At 37.3% G+C, this 22,006-nt stretch overlaps 1 protein-coding gene across 1 annotated transcript; it reads right to left on the bottom strand.

Annotated features, from left to right (window-relative positions):
• Window positions 1-2,292: 2,292 nt before the first annotated feature.
• Window positions 2,293-11,923, bottom strand: gpr37l1a (G protein-coupled receptor 37 like 1a). The gene is made up of 2 exons (XM_059329889.1): window positions 11,117-11,923; window positions 2,293-5,462 (listed from the first exon to the last, which is right to left on the bottom strand). Exons 1-2 carry the CDS (start codon window positions 11,771-11,773, stop codon window positions 4,434-4,436), a joined length of 1,686 nt encoding a protein of 561 aa, XP_059185872.1. The 5' UTR covers window positions 11,774-11,923; the 3' UTR covers window positions 2,293-4,433.
• Window positions 11,924-22,006: the final 10,083 nt, after the last annotated feature.

Raw genomic sequence — 22,006 nt, 5'->3', positions numbered from 1 at the left:
GACATTTTTTACAGTGTAGTATAGAAATAAGTATAAAGGGTATAAAAAAAATACCCACAAGATATGGATCTGATCTTATCTCGCACAGACGAGAAAGTATTAAATATGGTAATAATAAGATGGTAATCGTTAATAAAAACATGGATCCAGATATGGATGTTGTTCCCAAAAGATATTATAATATTAATTACTATTAACTCTATGGAGTTTTGGATTATTTTGTCCATTTTTGAATCCTTTTCGTGTCTTTTTTGTGTCTTTTTTGGTCATTTTGTGTCTGTTGTGTCCTTTTTTAGTTATTTTGTGTGTCTTTTTTGTGTCTCTCTTATCTTTGTGTCTGTTGTGTCTTTTATGGTCATTTTGTGGCTTTTTGTGGCTTTTTTTAGGGGGTTTTTTGTGTCTTTTTTGGTCATTATGTGTCTGTTGTGTCTTTTTTTTGTTATTTTGTCTCTTTTTTGTCATTTTGTGTCTTCTCTGTCTTTTATGGTCATTTTGTGTCTTTTTTTTTTGTTATTTTGTCTCTTTTTTGTCATTTTGTGTCTTCTCTGTCTTTTATGGTCATTTTGTGTCTTTTTTGGTCATTTTGTCTCTTTTTTGTCATTTTGTGTCTTCTCTGTCTTTTATGGTCATTTTGTGGGGTTTTTTTAGTGTCTTTTTTGGTCATTATGTGTCTGTTGTGTCTTTTTTTTGTTATTTTGTCTCTTTTTTGTAATTTTGTGTCTTCTGTGTCTTTTATGGTCATTTTGTGTCTTTTTTTCTTGTCATTTTGTGTCTTTTTTTGTCATTTTGTGTCTTTTTTTTTTGGTCATTTTGTCTCTTTTTTGTCATTTTGTGTCTTCTGTGTCTTTTTTGGTCATTTTGTGTCTTTTTTTGACGTCATGAAGAAGTGGTGCTCCAGCGTTTCGTGGACTCCAGACGGTTAAAACAAGTTTTCTTTTTGGACGTCAGGAGTTCTGAGTAAGACAACTTGTTTGAAATATGTTTCTCTTTCTTCTCTATTTAGTTTTGTAGAAATAGTTTGCTTGCAGAAATGAATGACGATCATTTTATATCAACATATTGAGAAGAAAAAAGCTGAGAAACGTGTTTGAGGAACGGAGACATTCCTGTCTGTTTCCTCAGAGACGCTCACACACAGACAGAGGTTGTTGTGTCTGTGAGGGTCAAAGGTCAGCTGTGATGATGAAGCTGTGACCTTATAATAATAGAATAATGAGAGAAATCATCATCATCATCGTCACAGAGAGGAGGAGCAGCTCCTGCTGCAGTAGGAGTCAGATTCCTTCCACCAACATCAGAGCAAACATCCTCCAGATCACTTCACATCAAATCAATCCACACAAACACGATAGAAACGTGGAGAAAAACACCACGGTTCAGAAACTAATGCAGGAGATTCTTCTTTCTCCTCCTCCGTCTGTCTCCTCTTTCTGCTTTTACTTCTTTGTTCTGAAAAAGACCGTTTCTCTTCTCCACATTCTTTAAGTTCTTCTATTGTTTCTCCTCTTTTTCTTTCTCTCTTTGTGACGTTTCTCTCTGACTTCCTTTGTGCTTCTGCTTGGCACTTTAACACTTGACTGAACTCACTGGATGCCTCTGGATGTCTGCACGTTTAAATATAATACTAATATAAAAGACCAAAAAAAGACACAAAATGATTTAAAAAAGACACAAAATTACCAAAAAAGACACAGAATTATTTAAAAAGACACAATTATCAAAAAAGACACAAAATTATTTTAAAAAGACACAACAGGACACAAAAAAGAGACAAAATCACTAAAAAAGACACACAATTATTTAAGAAAAGACACAAAATTATTAAAAAAGACATAATTATTTTTTTAAAAGGACACAAAATCATTTTAAAAAGACACAAAATGATTTTAAAAAAGACACAAAATTCCCCAAAAGACACTAAATTATTTTAAAAAGACACTAAATTATAAAAAAAAAAGACACAAAATTATTTTAAAAAGACACAAAATTATTAAAAAAGACACAAAATTATTTTAAAAAACCACAAAATTACCAAAAAAAGTAATTAAAGGGACCTTCCATCAAGGTGGGGGCCACAAAATATCGTCACAAGGGCCACAATTGGCCCGCGGGCCGCCAGTTTGAGACCCCTGGTTTAGACACTTTGGGTCTGTAGACGAGCTGCAAATCAGACCCAAAGGTGTTTTATATAGTTGTTGTTTGGAGCTCTGTGGTGAAGAAGAATAAGATTCATCAGGCTTATAAAGAGAATTCTTGTGAGTGGAGACGTTGGTTAAATAATCAACACCAGGATACAAACAGACACGATTTTATTACAAATGACAGTAAAAACAAAGAGCAGTAAACTATTTATTTAGCTCGCTGCTGGAAGTCTGATTTGTTCTTTCCCCTGCAGCAGCTCAGTGGTGCATGAGGGGTTTCCACTTATTTTGGATCAATTCTTCTCTTTTAAGATAGTTCAGCTGCTAAAAAAACTCACTATTTCTGACAAAATTCATAAAAATCATATTTAAAATAAGAATACAAAAGAGCACTTGAAGTTGAGGTCCAGTTATTAGTGGACTAAAAGGCTGTAAACACAGATAGAGCATCATCAATAAATCATAGAGCAGACATTTAATACAATCACTCACAGGACATAGAGAAGAAAATATCCACTTTACTAAACCAAAAGTTATAAAACAAGTGAAACACTGAATTGTTTTTTTTTGATTGATGTCTAAAATGATCTCACCGCATCAAAATCATGTTTAAAAAAGTTCAAAAAGTTCATAAACTTTACAGCAGTCTGCTGACAAAAAGTCTCAGAATGTCCATTTTCAATTAAAATCCCCCAAAACTCAAATGATCCAGTGTTTCTATATCATACAGTACTTAGAATAAACATTACTTAGAAATGTATTAATAACTATAAACTATATGTATAAAAAAACTGCAAAACAAGGATGAGTTCTACAATAACAGGATTAAATCATCACAGACACTAAACTCCTTAAAAAAACCAACATAATCTATATTGTACAAGTAAATAATCAACTATAGTCCAACAGTTCATACAGATTGAAGGATTATAACAATTTATTACAACTCTGGTTTTATTTTGGTAGTTTTTGTCATCATTTCTATCAGAAACAATAACTCTGTACTCACCAAGTGAACAGCTGAGATCTGAGAAATGCTCATTTCCCTAAAACGAAGTCTGATAGAGACATTTAGACAGGTTGGAAATAAATCTGTAAATCTGGTAAAATAAACTCCAAAACAATGTGAACATCTCTCACAGACTCACTTCCTGTCTCAACTCTGACCATAACTACAGTTTTACCTTCAATAAAAGCAGTTTTATTGCCTGTTAAAGTGGTTTGACGACACTGCTGGACCAAAAGAGTAAACTGTAAAAAAGGTGTCTAAAAACCAGATCAAACAGTAAATCTAAAGGTCTAAAACCAGATCAAACAGTAAATCTAAAGGTCTAAAACCAGATCTAACAGTAAATCTGAGGGAAATGATCTTGCTGCATGGACAGATAATTAACCTTGACAAGATTTATTAAATTAAGATTATTAAATCTAGAAATAAGCATGTTGGACTCTGTGCTCTGTGTGTCAGCAGTGGACATTTTGTGTACAGTTAGCATGGCCGTTTGTTTATGATCAGCGGAGACACTGTGCATAATTAGCCATGCCGGTTTGTGTATGATCAGCAGTGATGCCAAACTTTGCAGCGTTATTTCCACAACTTCCCGACACGATATCCTGACACACACGGTGTCTATAGATTCATTAGATCCTCTAGTTTCATATGATATCAGGATCTCCAGGATATTCATAAAGGTGAGTCCGCTACCGCCTACGAAGATGAAAAACAATGGTGAAAATACTGACTGTCCACCGGCCTTTGGAATGCTAAACATCGATACTTGGTGGCCATGAATCGATTAGGGCTGCAACGATTATTAGATTAATGGAACAATGATCGATTATTAAATTAATCGTCAACTATTTTGATAATCCAATAATTGGTTTGAGCAGTTTTTTAAGGACAATAATTCCAAATTCTCTGATTTCAGCTTCTTCAATGTGAATATTTCTGGTTTCTTTGTTCCTTTATGACAATAAACTGAATATCTCTTTGGTTTGTGGACAAAACAAGAGATTTGAGGACGTCATCTTGTGGTTTGGGAACACTTATTGAGATTTTTATACATTTTATTCACCAAACAACTAATCGATTCATTGTTTAAATAATCAACAGATTAATCCATAATGAAAATAATCGTTAGTTGCAGCGCTAGAATCGATATTATATCGGCACGCAAATTTTCTCCATACTATGCTGTATCGGTTTAATTATAACTGATAGAAATGATGGACAGAACCATGTAATAAGAGCCCAGTTGTAATAAACGATCCTTTAAAAGCGGTCCGATGACCTCAGCAGGGCGTCCCGATGGCGGCCGTAGAGTCTTTGGCCGTGTCGTAGAGGACCGCTGGTTCCGTCCCCAACAGGCTCTTCATCGTCTCGTCTTTGCCGGACGGAGACAGGGAGGTGGGGGAGGGCGAGGAGGGCGAGGAGGGGTTGGAGGTGGCGGCGGTGGAGGCCGAGGAGGACGAAGAGGAGGCGTTCCCGTCGGGGAGGCACTCCTCGCAGCAGCAGCAGCAGCAGTCCATGAAGGCCTGGCCCAGCGAGCGGCACAGCACCAGCAGCAGCACCGGGGTGGCCGCGCACCGCACGAACAGCAGGAACTGTCCAATCAGGCTCAGCGCCGGGAGAACCAGCGCCGGCAGCGAGGCGGACACTCGGTCGGAGACGTACGCCAGCGTGATGCTGCAGACGCTCTCCGGCAGGTTGCAGACGACGTAGAGGACGGTGAGCGCCACGACGGTGGAGCGCAGCCGCTGCTCCCTCGACTGCTGCTGCTTCTTCTTCTTCGATGAGGTGGAGGACGAAGAGGTGGAGGAGCACCTGCTGGTCAGTTTGTCTCCGACGGGTTTTGGCGGCAGACGCTGCGCCAACACCTGCCTGGTCACCACGTCGCAGGCGAGAGTGAAGAGCAGCGGCATGCAGAGGTAGCAGCCCAGCACCCACCACATGCGGGCCTGGTGGTAGGTCAGCACCAGGGAGTAGATGCTCTCCGGGAGCGCCGCCGACGGCTCACGGACACAGAAATCCACCTTAAAGGTGTCCGTCCGGGCCCTGAGGGCCGCCATCAGGGAGCCGCCCGGCTGCTGCGGGGCCCCGGGGACCAGCGGCAGGCTCACCGTCTCCTGCACCAGCTGCCACAGCAGCAGCTCGGGGGCCGCCAGCACCATGGAGCCCACCCAGATGACGGACAGCTTGGACAGGATGGACTGGCAGGGCTCCACCCTGGGCGTCTGGAGGGCCCCGGGGCCCGTCGCCGCATGGAAACGATCAATACTCAGAGCACAGAGGCTGAACGTGGCCACGCCCAGAGAGGTCACCTGACGGAGGAAAGAGTGGAGATAAATGTTTAGAAGAATCCACTAATAAGATCAATGTTGGGAATTAAGGATGCCTCTTTTATGAATAAATGATTCCTTGCACAGGGCGTCAAATATGTAAGTAAAAGAGCGTTAGCATAACTGCTATCCCTCCCATAAGGATATCAGATATGTAAAGATGAACCTGAACAACACCTGTGTTGATCTCACAGTTCAAAAGTGTTAGAATGTGTCAGAATTATTAATAATTATTATTAATTATCATAAATAAGTATTATAATACATGATATGACTTGATTTACTTTAAGTCATAGCTCGTTGGGGCACCATCTGTAAAACAGAAAAATGTAGCCAAGTCACCTAAAACAGGCCTGAAATTCCAGTCTGTCCACGTCTGGCTGCTGTCACTGTTCCGGGACATTCAGGTGGCAGTTAATTCTGTTGATTGCTCTGCTCTGATTGCCTTTGATCATTGCTCTGATTACAGTTACAGATACACACAAGCGCGCACACTCCTCCAGATACACATGCTTCAAACACACACGCACACACACACACACACACACACACACACACACATAACTTTATGCGATTTTCGTTACACACACACACACACACACACACACACACAAATGTGCGCGTAAGCGTGCACACTCCTCCAGATACACATGCTTCAAACACACACACACACACACACACACATAACTTTATGCGATTTTCGTTACACACACACACACACACACACACACAAATGTGCGCGTAAGCATGCACACTCCTCCAGATACACATGTTTCACACACACACACACACACACACACACACACACACACACACACACACATTTTGAGGTTAAAGGTCATAGGTTGCTGTATAAATAAATATTTGTAAAGGAATGCTTGTTGTAGGTGTGCTCCTTGTATATTATATAGTATTATAACATTACTAGTATTAATTGTTATAAATCTCTGAAGAATCTCATCATAGTGTACACACACCGGCAGTAGTGGCCCTTTCACTATTTACCCAGAGGGCATTTTCTAGTTTAGAATTCAATCCTCCTTTTATGACTGTGGAGCTCCTTTTAGGTTGAAGCTGGACTGATTGGAGCTGCTGCTCTGCTCCAGCCAGTCGTGACCTGTTAGAGCTCAGACAGAACAGGACTTCATGCAGAACGACGCTCCAAACGGAGCTCAGGAAGGAATTCTGTTGCTTCAAAGAAAAGACTGAAGTCTCTCCTCTGCCTTGTTGTGGCAGCCGGCAGGGAATTACTCCAGTAATCAGAGCTGTGTTGCATTAAGGAGCAGCTTTAGAAGAGAGAAGCAGTGAAATAAAAGAGTCTCAGCAGGAACACTGAGGCTTTCTGCTGCAGACGGAGGACAGTTATCGCCTCCTCGTGCACATTAAAGTCGGCAGTTTTGTCCCAAAACACAGACTATCATTACAGGGACTTGTCCTCCCTCTGTGACTGCTTAATGAGCTCAAACAGTAAAGACAAAAGTGAAGATAATTAACACGGAGCTCTAATTAGCATGAGAATAGTTGAGCTAACAGAGCGAGGGGGCAGCTGGCAGCCTGACCTGCTTTAAACCAGCAGCACAACCTGCTAAAGACCACTTTAGCAGCAGTAATTCATTAGGAGAAACTCATTCATTAGCATGAGAATAGGTGGAGGAGGGCAGCACACTGACCCTGTTAAACACGCTGCATACAAGCTCTTATTACCAATTAGGAAACTCCACTTCACTGGTTTAGAGCTCTGCAGGAGCTCACACACAAACAGAAACAGAGCGGCCATGTTGGAACAGAAGAAAACCAACAAAGAGAGCAGAAGGCTGAGAGAGATCTACTACTGCAATCTGAGAGGGAAACTCAACTACTGATTATTCAAGCTGCTCACTTTATTGTTTCCATTTTTAGCTTTAGCTGTTCTTATTTATTGGTGGAGTTCAGGAAAAATCAGTCAAAGGGCTGCACGGTTGTGTTAATAAGAGTATAAGACATGTCAGAATGTTTACATTTGGCTAAATAATTTGTTTTTATCAGAGGTGGAAGAAGTATTCAGGTACTTTACTGCAGTAAAAGTACTAATACACACTGTGAAATGACTCCACTACAGTAAAAGTACTAATACACACTGAAATGACTCCACTACAGTAAAAGTACTAATACACACTGAAATGACTCCACTACAGTAAAAGTACTAATACACACTGTGAAATGACTCCACTACAGTAAAAGTACTAATACACACTGTGAAATGACTCCACTACAGTAAAAGTACTAATACACACTGTGAAATGACTCCACTACAGTAAAAGTCCTGCATTCAAATCTTACTGAAGTAAAAGTGTAAAAAAATGTCAGAAATGTACTTAAAGTATCAAAAGTAAAAGTACTCGTTATGCAGAATGAACCCACTCAGATTTTCCATGGTATTATTCATAATGATTTTGGTTATGAATCAATAAAACCATGTTAAATGTCTAGATATCAGCTCCTAAATTAAACTCTTATCAGATATTTTTGTTGTTATCATTATATTTATCCAAACAAATGAACCTTTAGTTGAACCAGACATTAAAATGAACAAGAAACTGAAGAAAACAAGGAGGTCTAATCATTTTTTCCATGACTGTAGTTTTGGTCATTTGGTGTCTTTTTAGTAATTTTTACATCTATTTTTGGTCATTTTGTGTCTTTTTAAGTCATTTTTTGTTGAAGAAAAAGGGTGGTCTTTTTTTAATTAATTTATGTAAGAAGCATTTTTCTGTTGTCTTTACTTTAAAACAGTAAGGGAACATGACACACTAAGTATAAAAACGTGTATTTATGCATAGACTTAACAGTTAATCAGTTAATTGATAAAATGTAGATAAAATATTGATAAAATATGCAGATTATTTGATAATTCTGCAGCCCTAATTATATTCTATATTTAGCTTTAAAGCTGAAAACTGAGCAGAACTTGGGTTGAGCACTATATTGATAATCGTCTTGATATCCATATATCGATATTGATTCGATTTGGGATATTGTATTATGGCAAAAGTGTCAAATTTTACTAGTCATAAAAGCTACATTACAGTAAAGTAATGATTTTATTTACTTGTCACAATGATCTAGCTGTTCTATAGTTTACCATCTTAGTCACTTAATCCTCATTACTGATGATTATTAATCAAATAACTCATTAGGTAATGCTATAATATAATCACAATATTAATACTGATGTTATGTTTGTTAAAAAATAATGTGATATAGTTGTAAAAAACAACTGTAGTTTTTATGGTAAAACCAGCAGAACTTTACCGTAATAAATACGGTGCAACTTTTTCTAATATTACAGTAAAATGATATTAGCACTGTTGATTTCATGTTTAAGATTGACATTTTATTCCATATTTTACTGTATAAATAAAAAGTTTTTCCGTCAAAAGAAACGCTGTTCTGCCATATAATTGACAAGAAAATACTTTATAAATGCTGCATAAATTAAAGATTTTACCATTAATTATTACAGTATATTTCTGTTAGAGATATGGTGTTTAGTACATTTAACAGTGAGAAAAAGGATTTTTACAAAATATAAATGCAAAAATGATGCTTGTATAAATATTACAGTATATTTTTGCTACAAACACGGTGCCAGATTATTTTACAGTGGATTAATTTATTTAAAAATAAATAAAAATGTAAAAAATCCTGTTTTGTCTGATATAAACATTTACAGTGTTTCATTGTTACTGAAACTGAATTAACTCATTTATCATTTTACATCTTTTACTGTCATGGTTTAACAGTTTTTAACCCTAAAATCTACAGACATTTTTTACAGTGTACAAACGACTGGTATTTACGTTTTTGATCTGACCTTTTTCTTGAACTTTTTTTCTTGAAATATGCTCACTTTAAATATTTTTATCTTTGAATACTGTATCTTTTTTCTTATTGTATTTCATCTCCACTATAGGCAGAAGAATCTCCATAAATATTTATTAGATATGGTGTTTAGTACATTTAACAGTGACAAAAAGTATTTTTACAAAAAATAAATGCAAAAATTACAGTTATGGCTTGTATATATATCAGTATCATTTTTTATATTCACTGTGCCAGAGTATTTTATAGTGGAGTAATGTATTTTAAAATGTTTTTAAAAAGTAAAAAACACTGTTTTGGCTGATTTATACATTTCCAGTGTTTCATTGTTACTGAAACTGAATTAACTCATTTATCATTTTACGTCTTTTACTGTCATGGTTTAACAGTTTTTCACCCTAAAATCTACAGACATTTTTTTTTACAGTGTTTGATTTTCTACACACAAAACAAGCTGTTCTCCTTCCTTTTACTCTGTTGTACGTTAAATATTGTTGGGTTTGGAGATAAAATAAGCGTCCCAGTATATAATAACTTCATCTGTGTGTCTCATTGTGTCACTGAAGAAGAAGAAGAAGAAGACGAAGAAGAAGAAGAAGAAGAAGAAGAAGAAGAAGAAGAAGAAGAAGAGTTTCTTCATCACAGCTGAAGAGACAATCAGAGTCTGTTGGAAGCTGTGAAACCGTCAACAACTAGACACAAACAGTCCATTCATCAGCGGCTGGACGTCTCTTTATCAAGCTGGAAAACATTTACAACGACTCTAACATGGGAATAAAAACAGCAGAGACACTGTGAACACTAATTATCATCACATTAAACTGTTTGTTTAACTGTTTGACGTCTCTTTTCCTCACTATAACTGGATGACGTCTGTTTTAATTCCACTCATGTTAAAGTGTAAGAAAAACACATGTTGATTAAAAGATTACTCAAAGCGGTTTTATTTCTAATAGATTCAATTAATGAATGAACGTCATTTACAAATAAATAAATCTGTCAGCTAACATCTTATCATTTTGCCAACTGTTACTGATAATGGGGGGTTGTGGTCGAGGGGTTTTAGGGGGAGATAGCAGGTCAACAGCAGATGTCACATAGAAGACATGAACATCATCTGAAAGTGTGTCAAGTTGTTCTGGTCATAAATCTATAATGAAAAATGACTTAATCAATTAATTTAACCTATTGAGGTGTATAAGGGTTCAAAATAGTCATGTTTGACGTCAGGGGTCAGTAGAAAAAAAAAACCAACAAACTTACATTAACTTTATTATAATTGAAAGCTCAGATCTGTGCTTCGGACTTTTTAAGTGTTAAGCTGTATATTTCCGTTTAAAATTTCTGTTTCCCCCAAGAAAAAGTAGTTTAATTTAGTTTAAAGTTTATAAATACACACACACACACACACACACACACACACACATATATATATATATATATATAGAGAGAGAGAGAGAGAGAGATGTTATATATACATGATTATAATAATTTTATTCTAAAAGTTATTAGAATTAAATGTAGGCTACTTCTTTACATTAAGGTTATGTTTTTCCACAATTTTTTGGTCTATTTATTTCATTTCATAGAATTCCACGAAAATAACTTTACTTGAATAACTTGTTTTAAATATTTAATAATATACTATATAAACCAATAATATTTCCAGGTTTTTCAGCTTCATAAGAAGATGATTTAGGCAAAAAAAAAAAAAAAAAAAGGTAATATTTTTCCATCCATTATTTGAGGAAGGTGATGATTATAAAGCTGCTCACCTCCAGGTAGGGCACGAGCCGACAGCTCAGGTCTCCTAGCAACCTCTTCAAGGTGAGCTCGTGGAAGACCACCACAGGTAGACAGAAGAAGAGGACCAGGAAGTCCCAGAAGGCCAGACCCGCCAGGACGCAGTTCCAGGAGCTCTTCAGGTGGAAGGAGTGCCACACGATGCACATGAGGGCCAGGTTCCCCACCAGCCCCGCCGAGAACAGGACCAGGGCCAGCAGCAGCACCAGGTAGGCCCACAGGGACCCCCCGTCCGACCCCGGGGCCAGCGGGTTCAGGAGCCCCAGACCACCACCGGAGGAGGAGGAGGAGCCGTTCCCCCGCCGGGAGGAGGTGGAGGAGAGCCGCGGCGTGGTGGTGAAGAACGGGTCCTCGGTGCGCCGCGGAGCCCCGGAGCTGCCCGGGGGCCCCGGGTCCCTTCTCCTGGAGCCCCCATCCTTGGCTCCACGGGGGACTCGATCCAGCTCCGGGAGTCTGGAGCTGTGAACCTGGTCTGGAGGGGTCCTGCTGTCCCCCGGGGAGAGAGGCTGCTGCGCCCCCGGTGCCGGAGCTCCGTCCCCGGGCTCCTCCCGGCCGGAGCGCGCTGTGTGGAGGGTCCGGAGCTCCGCGGCCCCCAACCCCAGCAGCAGGAGCAGCCACACCGGACTCATGTTTACCGAGACTGAACCGGGTCCCTGATAGCGGACTCTCTCACACACATTAATAATAAAACTAATATAATAAACTCCTGGAATGAAAAACAGTCCATAAAGCAGATTTTATTCCTCCGTCTGGTCCTGATGAGGAGTTTCACTCTTCTGATCTCTTCACATTCACTTGTTGCTGTTAATTTATTCATCAGTCAACACACACTGACTAATACACACACAGCTTCCGGTCAGACGTTTCACAATAAAGGAAAACCGGACAAGAAATGAAGTGAAACTTTGGAGGGACATATGGAAAACTTCATCCTCAATAAGACTGGACAGACCATCATTTTTTTACCTAAAGATATTATCTTAAAATTTGAATCTAATAACAAAACAGTATGCTTCAAAAAGTAGTTTGGTTTATTTAAGTTTAAAGTATATATATATATAATAAAATTTGTTTTTATGATTTATTTTGGTCTATTTATTTTATTTTATTACATTTTAACATAGTAGTAGTATCCAATGTAGCACAACCTCCATTAAATTATATTTTAAATAAAAACTCTCATAATGCAACATTTGGTCAAAGCAAAGCAATAAGTAAGTAATAATAAATTAACTTGAATAAAATGTTTTAAATATTTAATAATATACATTTTAAATATCGACATCCTCTTAAAATAATTGCCCAAGTCGTTTTTGTTTCAGGTTTTTTCAGAAAAGACAGAAAAAAAAAGGTGGCCAGCATCATGAAGAGAAGATTCAGGCAAATAATAATAATAATAACTTTCTTATTTTGGGGCCATTATTTATATATGTTTTATAACAAATCTTATGCTTCTGATGGGAAAGTTTCACATCCACAAGGTGAAGTTTTCCAAATCTCTCCCTAACTTTAGTGTTTTCACAATAGAATTAAAATTTTATATTGAAACTTTAGAGTTGATGTAAAATAAGAAATGTGAACGCACTCTCATACACTTTAAAAACTTATTTTCAGAAACCCCAGAATAATATAAAGGGAAACACCTTGTACCCTATATGTGCCTTATTATTTTATTTTAATTATATATATATATATATATATATATATATATATATATATATATACAGGGCCGGCTCTAGGCATAGGCGACATAGGCGGATGCCTAGAGCGCCATCTGCTGGAGGGGCGCCGCCAGCCACCCTTGAGGAAGAAAAAAAACCCAAGATAATAATAATAATGTTCGATGCCCATATAAATATAAAGTTATGTCATCTTTTTTTAAATTCCGTTTTGTGTGAAGACACAAAAGTTTAGCACTTTTTCGCGGGGTTTGCACTTTCATTGTCTCTCTTGTCTCCAACTTTATTAGCGGTCTCCAGCTGTGCTTCTTTGCGAATTTACTTGTAAGTTAATAATTATATAGACAGACAGCTGTATTATATAGCCTGGTTGGCACAATGGGCAAACAAAAACAGGAGTTCCACCCTCCATGAAAGAGCAAGCGGAGCTGTTCAACATGAATGGATCTCGCCTAGGGCACCAAACGGACTAGAGCCGGCCCTGTATATATATATATATATATATATATATATATATATATATTTAATTCTTCAGATACTTTAACTGACATGTTTGTTTGTATGTCTTGTTTCTATACTGAATGCCTGTATTTCCTTCATTGTTAATAAAGATCTGGGGGGAAAAAAGAGATAACACACATTGTGAAACACACATTTGACATTTTGAGTATACACACTTTCACAATGTTCACACACATTCTTTTTGGTTCTAAATGTTGATCCAGTAAGTCAGAAATAAAAAATCAATTATTATCAGGTCATATAGGTGAAAAAATATACCAACATGGTATTTAAACATGTTTTAAGTGGTGAATACAGGCAGGATGGAAGGAGTCAGACATGGAGGAAATAGAACAAAACTACAGAGAGTTAAATTCATTAGAATGTCTATCAAATCGTCTGTAGGTAGCTCTTAGCCAATCAGATCAGTTATACCAGATGACGTAGTAGAGCAACAGAGATGGATGTTTGTTGTGTGTGTGTCTGTGAGAGAGTGTTGCTGCTGCTTTGCTTCTCCAGTTCTCGCTTTCTGCAAGATTATTTATTTTCACGCTTTATTCCCCCTCATGTCATTCAGCCACACATCCACTGATTTTATGGGCAATAAACAAGCTGCTGGGGGTCTCTGGGGGCTCCGCTGTCCACGGTAGCGGGGCTATTAGCCGCTAGCGGCGCTAATAGCCCCGCTACCATAACGCCGGTGATCTCAGCGGAGCCGCTGAGAGACCTTTCGCCTTTCAACTTTCGCTCTAAACTATTTAAAACACCGTCTACAGCTAAAGAGAGTTTCGCGTCTGCTGCAGCCATGTTGGATCCGGAAAACTACAAGCTTCCAAGTGCCGAGTAGTACGCGTCATCGTCTTGCCGTCCCTCCCCGCTCTGTGATTGGATCCTAAAACAGGGCTAAGAATCCTTCCTAGTTTCCAGACCCCGCCGCAGTTCGAAATTAAATTCGAGCGCGCAAGGCAGTCTGGGTATACCCAGGCTAGGGAGCGATAGCATTTATGGTGACGCCATTTCTTTTTTTTTTTTTACAATTCTGCAACAATTCTACAGTGTCATTTAGCAGACGCTTTTATCCAAAGTGACGTACATTTGAGCATACCTTTACAACATAAATGGTGCCCCGTTTACAGTTATCCATATCTTTATTTTCGGACCACCTAAAATCCCTAAAAACATCATTCTCATAAATACTGTCCTCACACACACTGTCCTCATGAATGCCATAGGAAAAAAACTGTCACACAGAGACCCATAGAGACCAATGTTCTTGTTAAAAGTGGAGACAATCCTATTTTCCACATACACATACTGTCCCAATACACACCTTCGGCAAACATACTGTCCTAAAATATCTTCTGTTTGAGAAGACATAGTCCTTACAAACAATTTCCTCATATAGCATGTGTACCACAGATGTTATAATCATGAATATTAATAATAATTAAGAAGAGAACAATTTGTCCCATTCTGACCTACAGAAATACATGAAACTTTGACGCTTTTTATTTCCTTGTCGGAAACATAAAAGTCACTGAGTATCAACTGTAATATGAGACCTTTATGGTCCAGCTGATAATGTTTAATACACTCTGTTAATTAATGTTTGACTTGTGTTCCCTCCAAAGTTCAGAGCTGCTCTGTCAACATATTTCCTTAAAGATCACTTGAGTTTGAAGATGAGTTCAGAGAGTTGAGACTGTGTGTGAATCTACAGACCTTTGAAATCCTCCTGCTGTCAGTTACATGTTTGTTCTTTCTCTGGTTGGTTTGAATTAATTTCACCTTCACTCGTCAGCGTGATGCAGATTATTTTCAACATCAGAAAGTAATGTAACAACAGTTTTCATCCTGTTTGCGTCAGCGTGAGTTAAATTGATCTGATAACAGTAGAGATGGTGCTGGTAGTGATGTGTTCTGTTGCTCTGTTGACTGAACTGCTGGAAAGAATGAAACACAATTAGGAGCAAGATCGTTTAGTTTGAAGAAGCTGAAATTCAGCCTGTTGGTAAATCACACTGAGTGACCAGAAAAACAGAAATACTTGTGTGAAGTTTGAGTTCTGACAATAATTTGGCCTTTTCATTTTTAGTCTTTTTTCTGTTTTAAACAGTTTTAACTTTGTGTTTGTAAAAGTTTTTCTTGTCAGTTGTGTGTGCCATTAGTGTTTCTGTTGGAAAAGTTTTATTGTCCTATCAAAGGTCACAACAAACTGACAAACATTTTTTACAACCAGTGCCACTCAGTGATGGATGTTCAGAGTCTGAAGCTGGTGGGTGGTTAGAGATTAACAGGTAATAAAATATCATAAAATATGATACAGGAAGGAATCTCTGAACATTTTTTATTAGTCATTTAACCAGGCTGAGAGATGCAGCAACTCAAACATTGTTTATCATCTTTATTCAAATCTATTGTGAATTATAATTAATGTTACAATATATAACCGGCAGTGTAAATCACTGCTGGTGAGTTGGGATAACTGAGTATTGTTAACACAGTGTGTCTCAATGTGATATGTAGACATTCAGTCAATCATACATTTTCACTTCATAATAAATGAAGTGCTATAATCAAATATTCCATTAAGGTTCAATATTCTAATAATTAAAACACAAAATCATGGAAACTTTTCTCTGACATCCAACACTGATTAAAATGCAAAAGTCACATCAAGATAAAGTCACAAAATAACAAATAAATTTGATACGACTGTAGCAACAATATAAGAAAATAATTGACAGATGATACAGAGATGCTTTTCAGAGAAACACGACATTTATATTCATATGTAAACAATGTAAAATTGTGTTTATTTATTATTGATTTGCTGTTACAACAGCTTATTTGATTCCAGAGGAATATGATGCCTCCCAGATTCATCAACTCAATCAGCAAAAACAAACAAAAAAAATCCCTGAGAAGGGTGTTTCATTTGTTCCAGATGTTAAATGTTTATGATTCTGTTTGACAATCTCTTTGTTAAAATGGAAAAAGTCAACAGTGACTTGAAAACTTGTTTTTGATTTGAACAGCCACCATCCCCCTGACCTCTGACCTACAACTTTTATATGATACAAAGACAGATGAACAGATCTCTCTCATTAGTCCAGTACAGTTTAGTGTCCTGAAAAATCTGACAGATACTATTATTGAGTCAGTATCTTCTGTATAAAGTAAATGAGAAATTTTGCTTTCTTTGTTTTGGTGACATATTCTCTTTTTATATGAGGTAGCCTATGTCTGATTCAGACATAGGCTACCTCACGACCGTTGCGCTCCTCCAATGAACGGCGCCTGGCTCTGCCCCCCGTTGGTCCAAGACAATCCAGACTCTTTGCATTTCTTGTTCCCCGCTGGTGGAACCACTACCAGTTCCAACCAGAGCAGGAACGTCCCTCTCTACCTTTAAAAACCTCCTGAAGACCTTCAGCTCTTCAGAGAGCATCTTCTCTCCTAGCACCACACGATAATTCTACTCCTCAAAGAATTGTCACTCGCACTTATTGATGCACTAATAGCTCTCATTGCTAGATTAGATAATCAGCAAGGACTAAGCACAAGTTCTATCCTGTAATTGATGATTTGGTTTATGTGTGTTTTAAGTATTATTGTTGTCATATTCGTGTAGTCACATCACTTGAAGTTGAATGTTAATCTTGCTTTACACAGAAATTAAACCATACATGCAGAATAACTACCAACTTATTTGATTTGCTCACACACTACTTCCTCCCACACAGCCATCTTTATGGTTTAATGACTCTTTCCCTCTCACTGTAGATCATCTTAGATTAGACCTTGTAGATCTCTATACTCCATAGATTGTGTGCTTTTATTTACTTTACTTGCTTGTTTAGAATAAAAACATTTTTGGAATATACCTGCTGTCCATTTAATGTCAGCCTCTTTTGTGAAAAGAATTCCAAATTCCTTCCACTATTGCTAAATATGAATATGGTAATTTGATTATAATTATTAAATAAACATTTCTTAATCATTGTTCCAAATTGAGTTCATTTTAGTAACTTTATGAGACTGATGTAGGTGAATTGGCTCTTTTCTCTGTTTTACAAAGTGGTGCCCCAACTCGAGGTCACTAGAGTAAATCAAGTCATATTATTTATTATAATTAATAATTATTTCTGATAATTATTAACAATTCTGATAGTCATCTAACTACACTTTTGAACTAAGGGATCCATACAAGTGTTGTTCAGGTTCATCCTTACATATTGGATTTCCCCATGGGAGTGATAGCATTTATGGTAACGCCATTTTTTTTTTTTTTTTACAATTCTGCAACAATTCTACAATGTCATTTAGCAGACGCTTTTATCCAAAGTGACGTACATTTGATCATACCTTTACAACATAAATGGTGCCCCGTTTACAGTTATCCATGTATTTATTTTCAGACAACCTAAATTCCCTACAACACCATCCTCATAAATACTGTCCTCACACACACTGTCCTCATAAATGCCATAGGAAAAAAACTGTCACATAGAGACCCATAGAGACCAATGTTCTTGTTAAAACTGGAGACAATCACATTTTCCACATACACACACTGTCCCAATACACACCTTCGGCAAACATACTGTCCTAAAATATCGTCTATTTGAGAAGACATAGTCCTTACAAACAATTTCCTCATACAGCATGTGTACCACAGATGTTATAATAATGAATATTAATAATAATTAAGAAGAGAACAATTTGTCCCATTCTGACCTACAGAAATAAATGAGACTTTGACGCTTTTTATTTCCTTGTCGGAACATAAAAGTCACTGAGTATCAACTGTAATATGAGACCTTTATGGTCCAGCTGATAATGTTTAATACACTCTGTTAATGTTTGACTTGTGTTCCCTCCAAAGTTCAGAGCTGCTCATTCATCATGTTTCCTTAAAGATCACTTGAGTTTGAAGATGAGTTGAGAGAGTTGAGACTGTGTGTGAATCTACAGACCTTTGAAAACCTCCTGCTGTCAGTTACATGTTTGTTCTTTCTCTGGTTGGTTTGAATTCATTTCACCTTCACTCGTCAGCGTGATGCAGATTATTTTCAACACCAGAAAGTAATGTAACAACAGTTTTCATCCTGTTTGTGTCAGCGTGAGTTAAAGTCATCTGATAACAGTAGAGATGATGCTGGTAGTGATGTGTTCTGTTGCTCTGTTGACTGAACTGCTGGAAAGAATGAAACACAATTAGGAGCAAGATCGTTTAGTTTGAAGAAGCTGAAATTCAGCCTGTTGGTAAATCACACTGAGTGACCAGAAAAACAGAAAAACCTGTGTGAAGTTTGAGTTCTGACAATAATTTGGCCTTTGAGTTCAGTGCATTTATCTTGTGTGGACTTAACCTAGCTCCTAGTCTCTGGTAATGTAATTTTGCTTTAAGATTGTTAATTGTTTTGCTTAAAGGTTGCTTAGTGTTGCTTAGTGTTTCTGCCTAAGTTTGTTTCTCTACTTGCTGGGCTTTCTGCTTTATTTGCTTGGTTTAAGTTTAAAGTTAAGGTCAGTTTTCAGAGCCCTACTGTCTAGCTACTTTACCTGTTGATTGGCTATTTAGCAGCTTTTGTTTTCAAGTATCTGGGAGTGGCCAGCCCCTTTTAAAAACTGTGAAATTTAGCTGGAATCTTTAGTGCATTTATCTTGTGTGGACTTAACCTAGCTCCTAGTCTCTGGTAATGTAATTTTGCTTTAAGATTGTTAATTGTTTTGCTTAAAGGTTGCTTAGTGTTGCTTAGTGTTTCTGCCTAAGTTTGTTTCTCTACTTGCTGGGCTTTCTGCTTTATTTGCTTGGTTTAAGTTTAAAGTTAAGGTCAGTTTTCAGAGCCCTACTGTCTAGCTACTTTACCTGTTGATTGGCTATTTAGCAGCTTTTGTTTTCAAGTATCTGGGAGTGGCCAGCCCCTTTTAAAAACTGTGAAATTTAGCTGGAATCTTTAGTGCATTTATCTTGTGTGGACTTAACCTAGCTCCTAGTCTCTGGTAATGTAATTTTGCTTTAAGATTGTTAATTGTTTTGCTTAAAGGTTGCTTAGTGTTGCTTAGTGTTTCTGCCTAAGTTTGTTTCTCTACTTGCTGGGCTTTCTGCTTTATTTGCTTGGTTTAAGTTTAAAGTTAAGGTCAGTTTTCAGAGCCCTACTGTCTAGCTACTTTACCTGTTGATTGGCTATTTAGCAGCTTTTGTTTTCAAGTATCTGGGAGTGGCCAGCCCCTTTTAAAAACTGTGAAATTTAGCTGGAATCTTTAGTGCATTTATCTTGTGTGGACTTAACCTAGCTCCTAGTCTCTGGTAATGTAATTTTGCTTTAAGATTGTTAATTGTTTTGCTTAAAGGTTGCTTAGTGTTGCTTAGTGTTTCTGCCTAAGTTTGTTTCTCTACTTGCTGGGCTTTCTGCTTTATTTGCTTGGTTTAAGTTTAAAGTTAAGGTCAGTTTTCAGAGCCCTACTGTCTAGCTACTTTACCTGTTGATTGGCTATTTAGCAGCTTTTGTTTTCAAGTATCTGGGAGTGGCCAGCCCCTTTTAAAAACTGTGAAATTTAGCTGGAATCTTTAGTGCATTTATCTTGTGTGGACTTAACCTAGCTCCTAGTCTCTGGTAATGTAATTTTGCTTTAAGATTGTTAATTGTTTTGCTTAAAGGTTGCTTAGTGTTGCTTAGTGTTTCTGCCTAAGTTTGTTTCTCTACTTGCTGGGCTTTCTGCTTTATTTGCTTGGTTTAAGTTTAAAGTTAAGGTCAGTTTTCAGAGCCCTACTGTCTAGCTACTTTACCTGTTGATTGGCTATTTAGCAGCTTTTGTTTTCAAGTATCTGGGAGTGGCCAGCCCCTTTTAAAAACTGTGAAATTTAGCTGGAATCTTTAGTGCATTTATCTTGTGTGGACTTAACCTAGCTCCTAGTCTCTGGTAATGTAATTTTGCTTTAAGATTGTTAATTGTTTTGCTTAAAGGTTGCTTAGTGTTGCTTAGTGTTTCTGCCTAAGTTTGTTTCTCTACTTGCTGGGCTTTCTGCTTTATTTGCTTGGTTTAAGTTTAAAGTTAAGGTCAGTTTTCAGAGCCCTACTGTCTAGCTACTTTACCTGTTGATTGGCTATTTAGCAGCTTTTGTTTTCTGTTTTATTGTCCTATCAAAGGTCACAACAAACTGACAAACATTTTTTACAACCAGTGCCACTCAGTGATGGATGTTCAGAGTCTGAAGCTGGTGGGTGGTTAGAGATTAACAGGTAATAAAATATCATAAAATATGATACAGGAAGGAATCTCTGAACATTTTTTATTAGTCATTTAACCAGGCTGAGAGATGCAGCAACTCAAACATTGTTTATCATCTTTATTCAAATCTATTGTGAATTATAATTAATGTTACAATATATAACCGGCAGTGTAAATCACTGCTGGTGAGTTGGGATAACTGAGTATTGTTAACACAGTGTGTCTCAATGTGATATGTAGACATTCAGTCAATCATACATTTTCACTTCATAATAAATGAAGTGCTATAATCAAATATTCCATTAAGGTTCAATATTCTAATAATTAAAACACAAAATCATGGAAACTTTTCTCTGACATCCAACACTGATTAAAATGCAAAAGTCACATCAAGCTAAAGTCACAAAATAACAAATAAATATAATTTGACTGCAGCAACAATATAAGAAAATAACTGACAGATGATACAGAGATGCTTTTCAGAGAAAGACAACATTTATATTCATATGTAAACAATGTAAAATTGTGTTTATTTATTATTGATTTTCTGTTAGAACAGCTAATTTGATTCCAGAGGAATATGATGCCTCCCAGATTCATCAACTCAATCAGCAAAAGCAAACAACAAAAATCCCTTAGAAGGGTGTTTCATTTGTTCCAGATGTTAAATGTTTATGATTCTGTTTGACAATCTCTTTGTTAAAATGGAAAAAGTCAACAGTGACTTGAAACCTTGTTTTTGATTTGAACAGCCACCATCCCCCTGACCTCTGACCTACAACTTTTAGATGATACAAAGACAGATGAACATATCTCTCTCATTAGTCCGGTACAGTTTAGTGTCCTGCCAAAGCTGACAGATATTATTATTGAGTCAGTATCTTCTGTATAAAGTAAATGAGAAATTTTGTTTTCTTTGTTTTGGTGACATATTCTCTTTTTATATGAGGTAGCATGTGTCTGATTCAGACATATGCTACCTCACGACCGTTGCGCTCTTCCAATGAACGGCGCCTGGCTCTGCCCCCCGTTGGTCCAAGGCAATCCAGACTCTTTGCATTTCTTGTTCCCCGCTGGTGGAACCACTACCAGTTCCTACCAGAGCAGGGGCGTCCCTCTCTACCTTTAAAAAACTCCTGAAGACCTTCAGAGAGCATCTTCTCTCCTAACAACACACGATAATTCTACTCCTCAAAGAATTGTCACTCGCACTTATTGATGCACTAATAGCTCTCATTGCACTAGACCTTGATTGTTTGTTTTTATTCTTCCTGTAAGTCGCTTTGGATAAAAGCGTCTGCTAAATGACTAAATGTAAATGTAAATGTAAATATGAAGACTCCCTGTGGTTTATTTCTTTTTTTTTATTTTAGATAAAGCCTGGCATTTATTTTGACGGATAGTAATCATCCATTTTCCTCTGCTTATCAGGGGCCGGGTTGCGGG

Source organism: Centropristis striata, chromosome 3 (assembly GCF_030273125.1).
Source record: "Centropristis striata isolate RG_2023a ecotype Rhode Island chromosome 3, C.striata_1.0, whole genome shotgun sequence".
Taxonomy (NCBI): domain Eukaryota; kingdom Metazoa; phylum Chordata; class Actinopteri; order Perciformes; family Serranidae; genus Centropristis; species Centropristis striata.
This window is presented reverse-complemented; position numbering and strand designations above follow the sequence as displayed.

What these genes read in the sequence shown, in the direction of transcription:
- gpr37l1a (XM_059329889.1), bottom strand. Translation starts at nt 11,773, where the DNA reads ATGAGTCCGGTGTGGCTGCTCCTGCTGCTGGGGTTGGGGGCCGCGGAG. An exon ending in GGCTCGTGCCCTACCTGGAG is followed by an intron (nt 5,463 to 11,116) that starts GTGAGCAGCTTT and finishes TTCCTCCGTCAG; the next exon opens with GTGACCTCTCTGGGCGTGGC.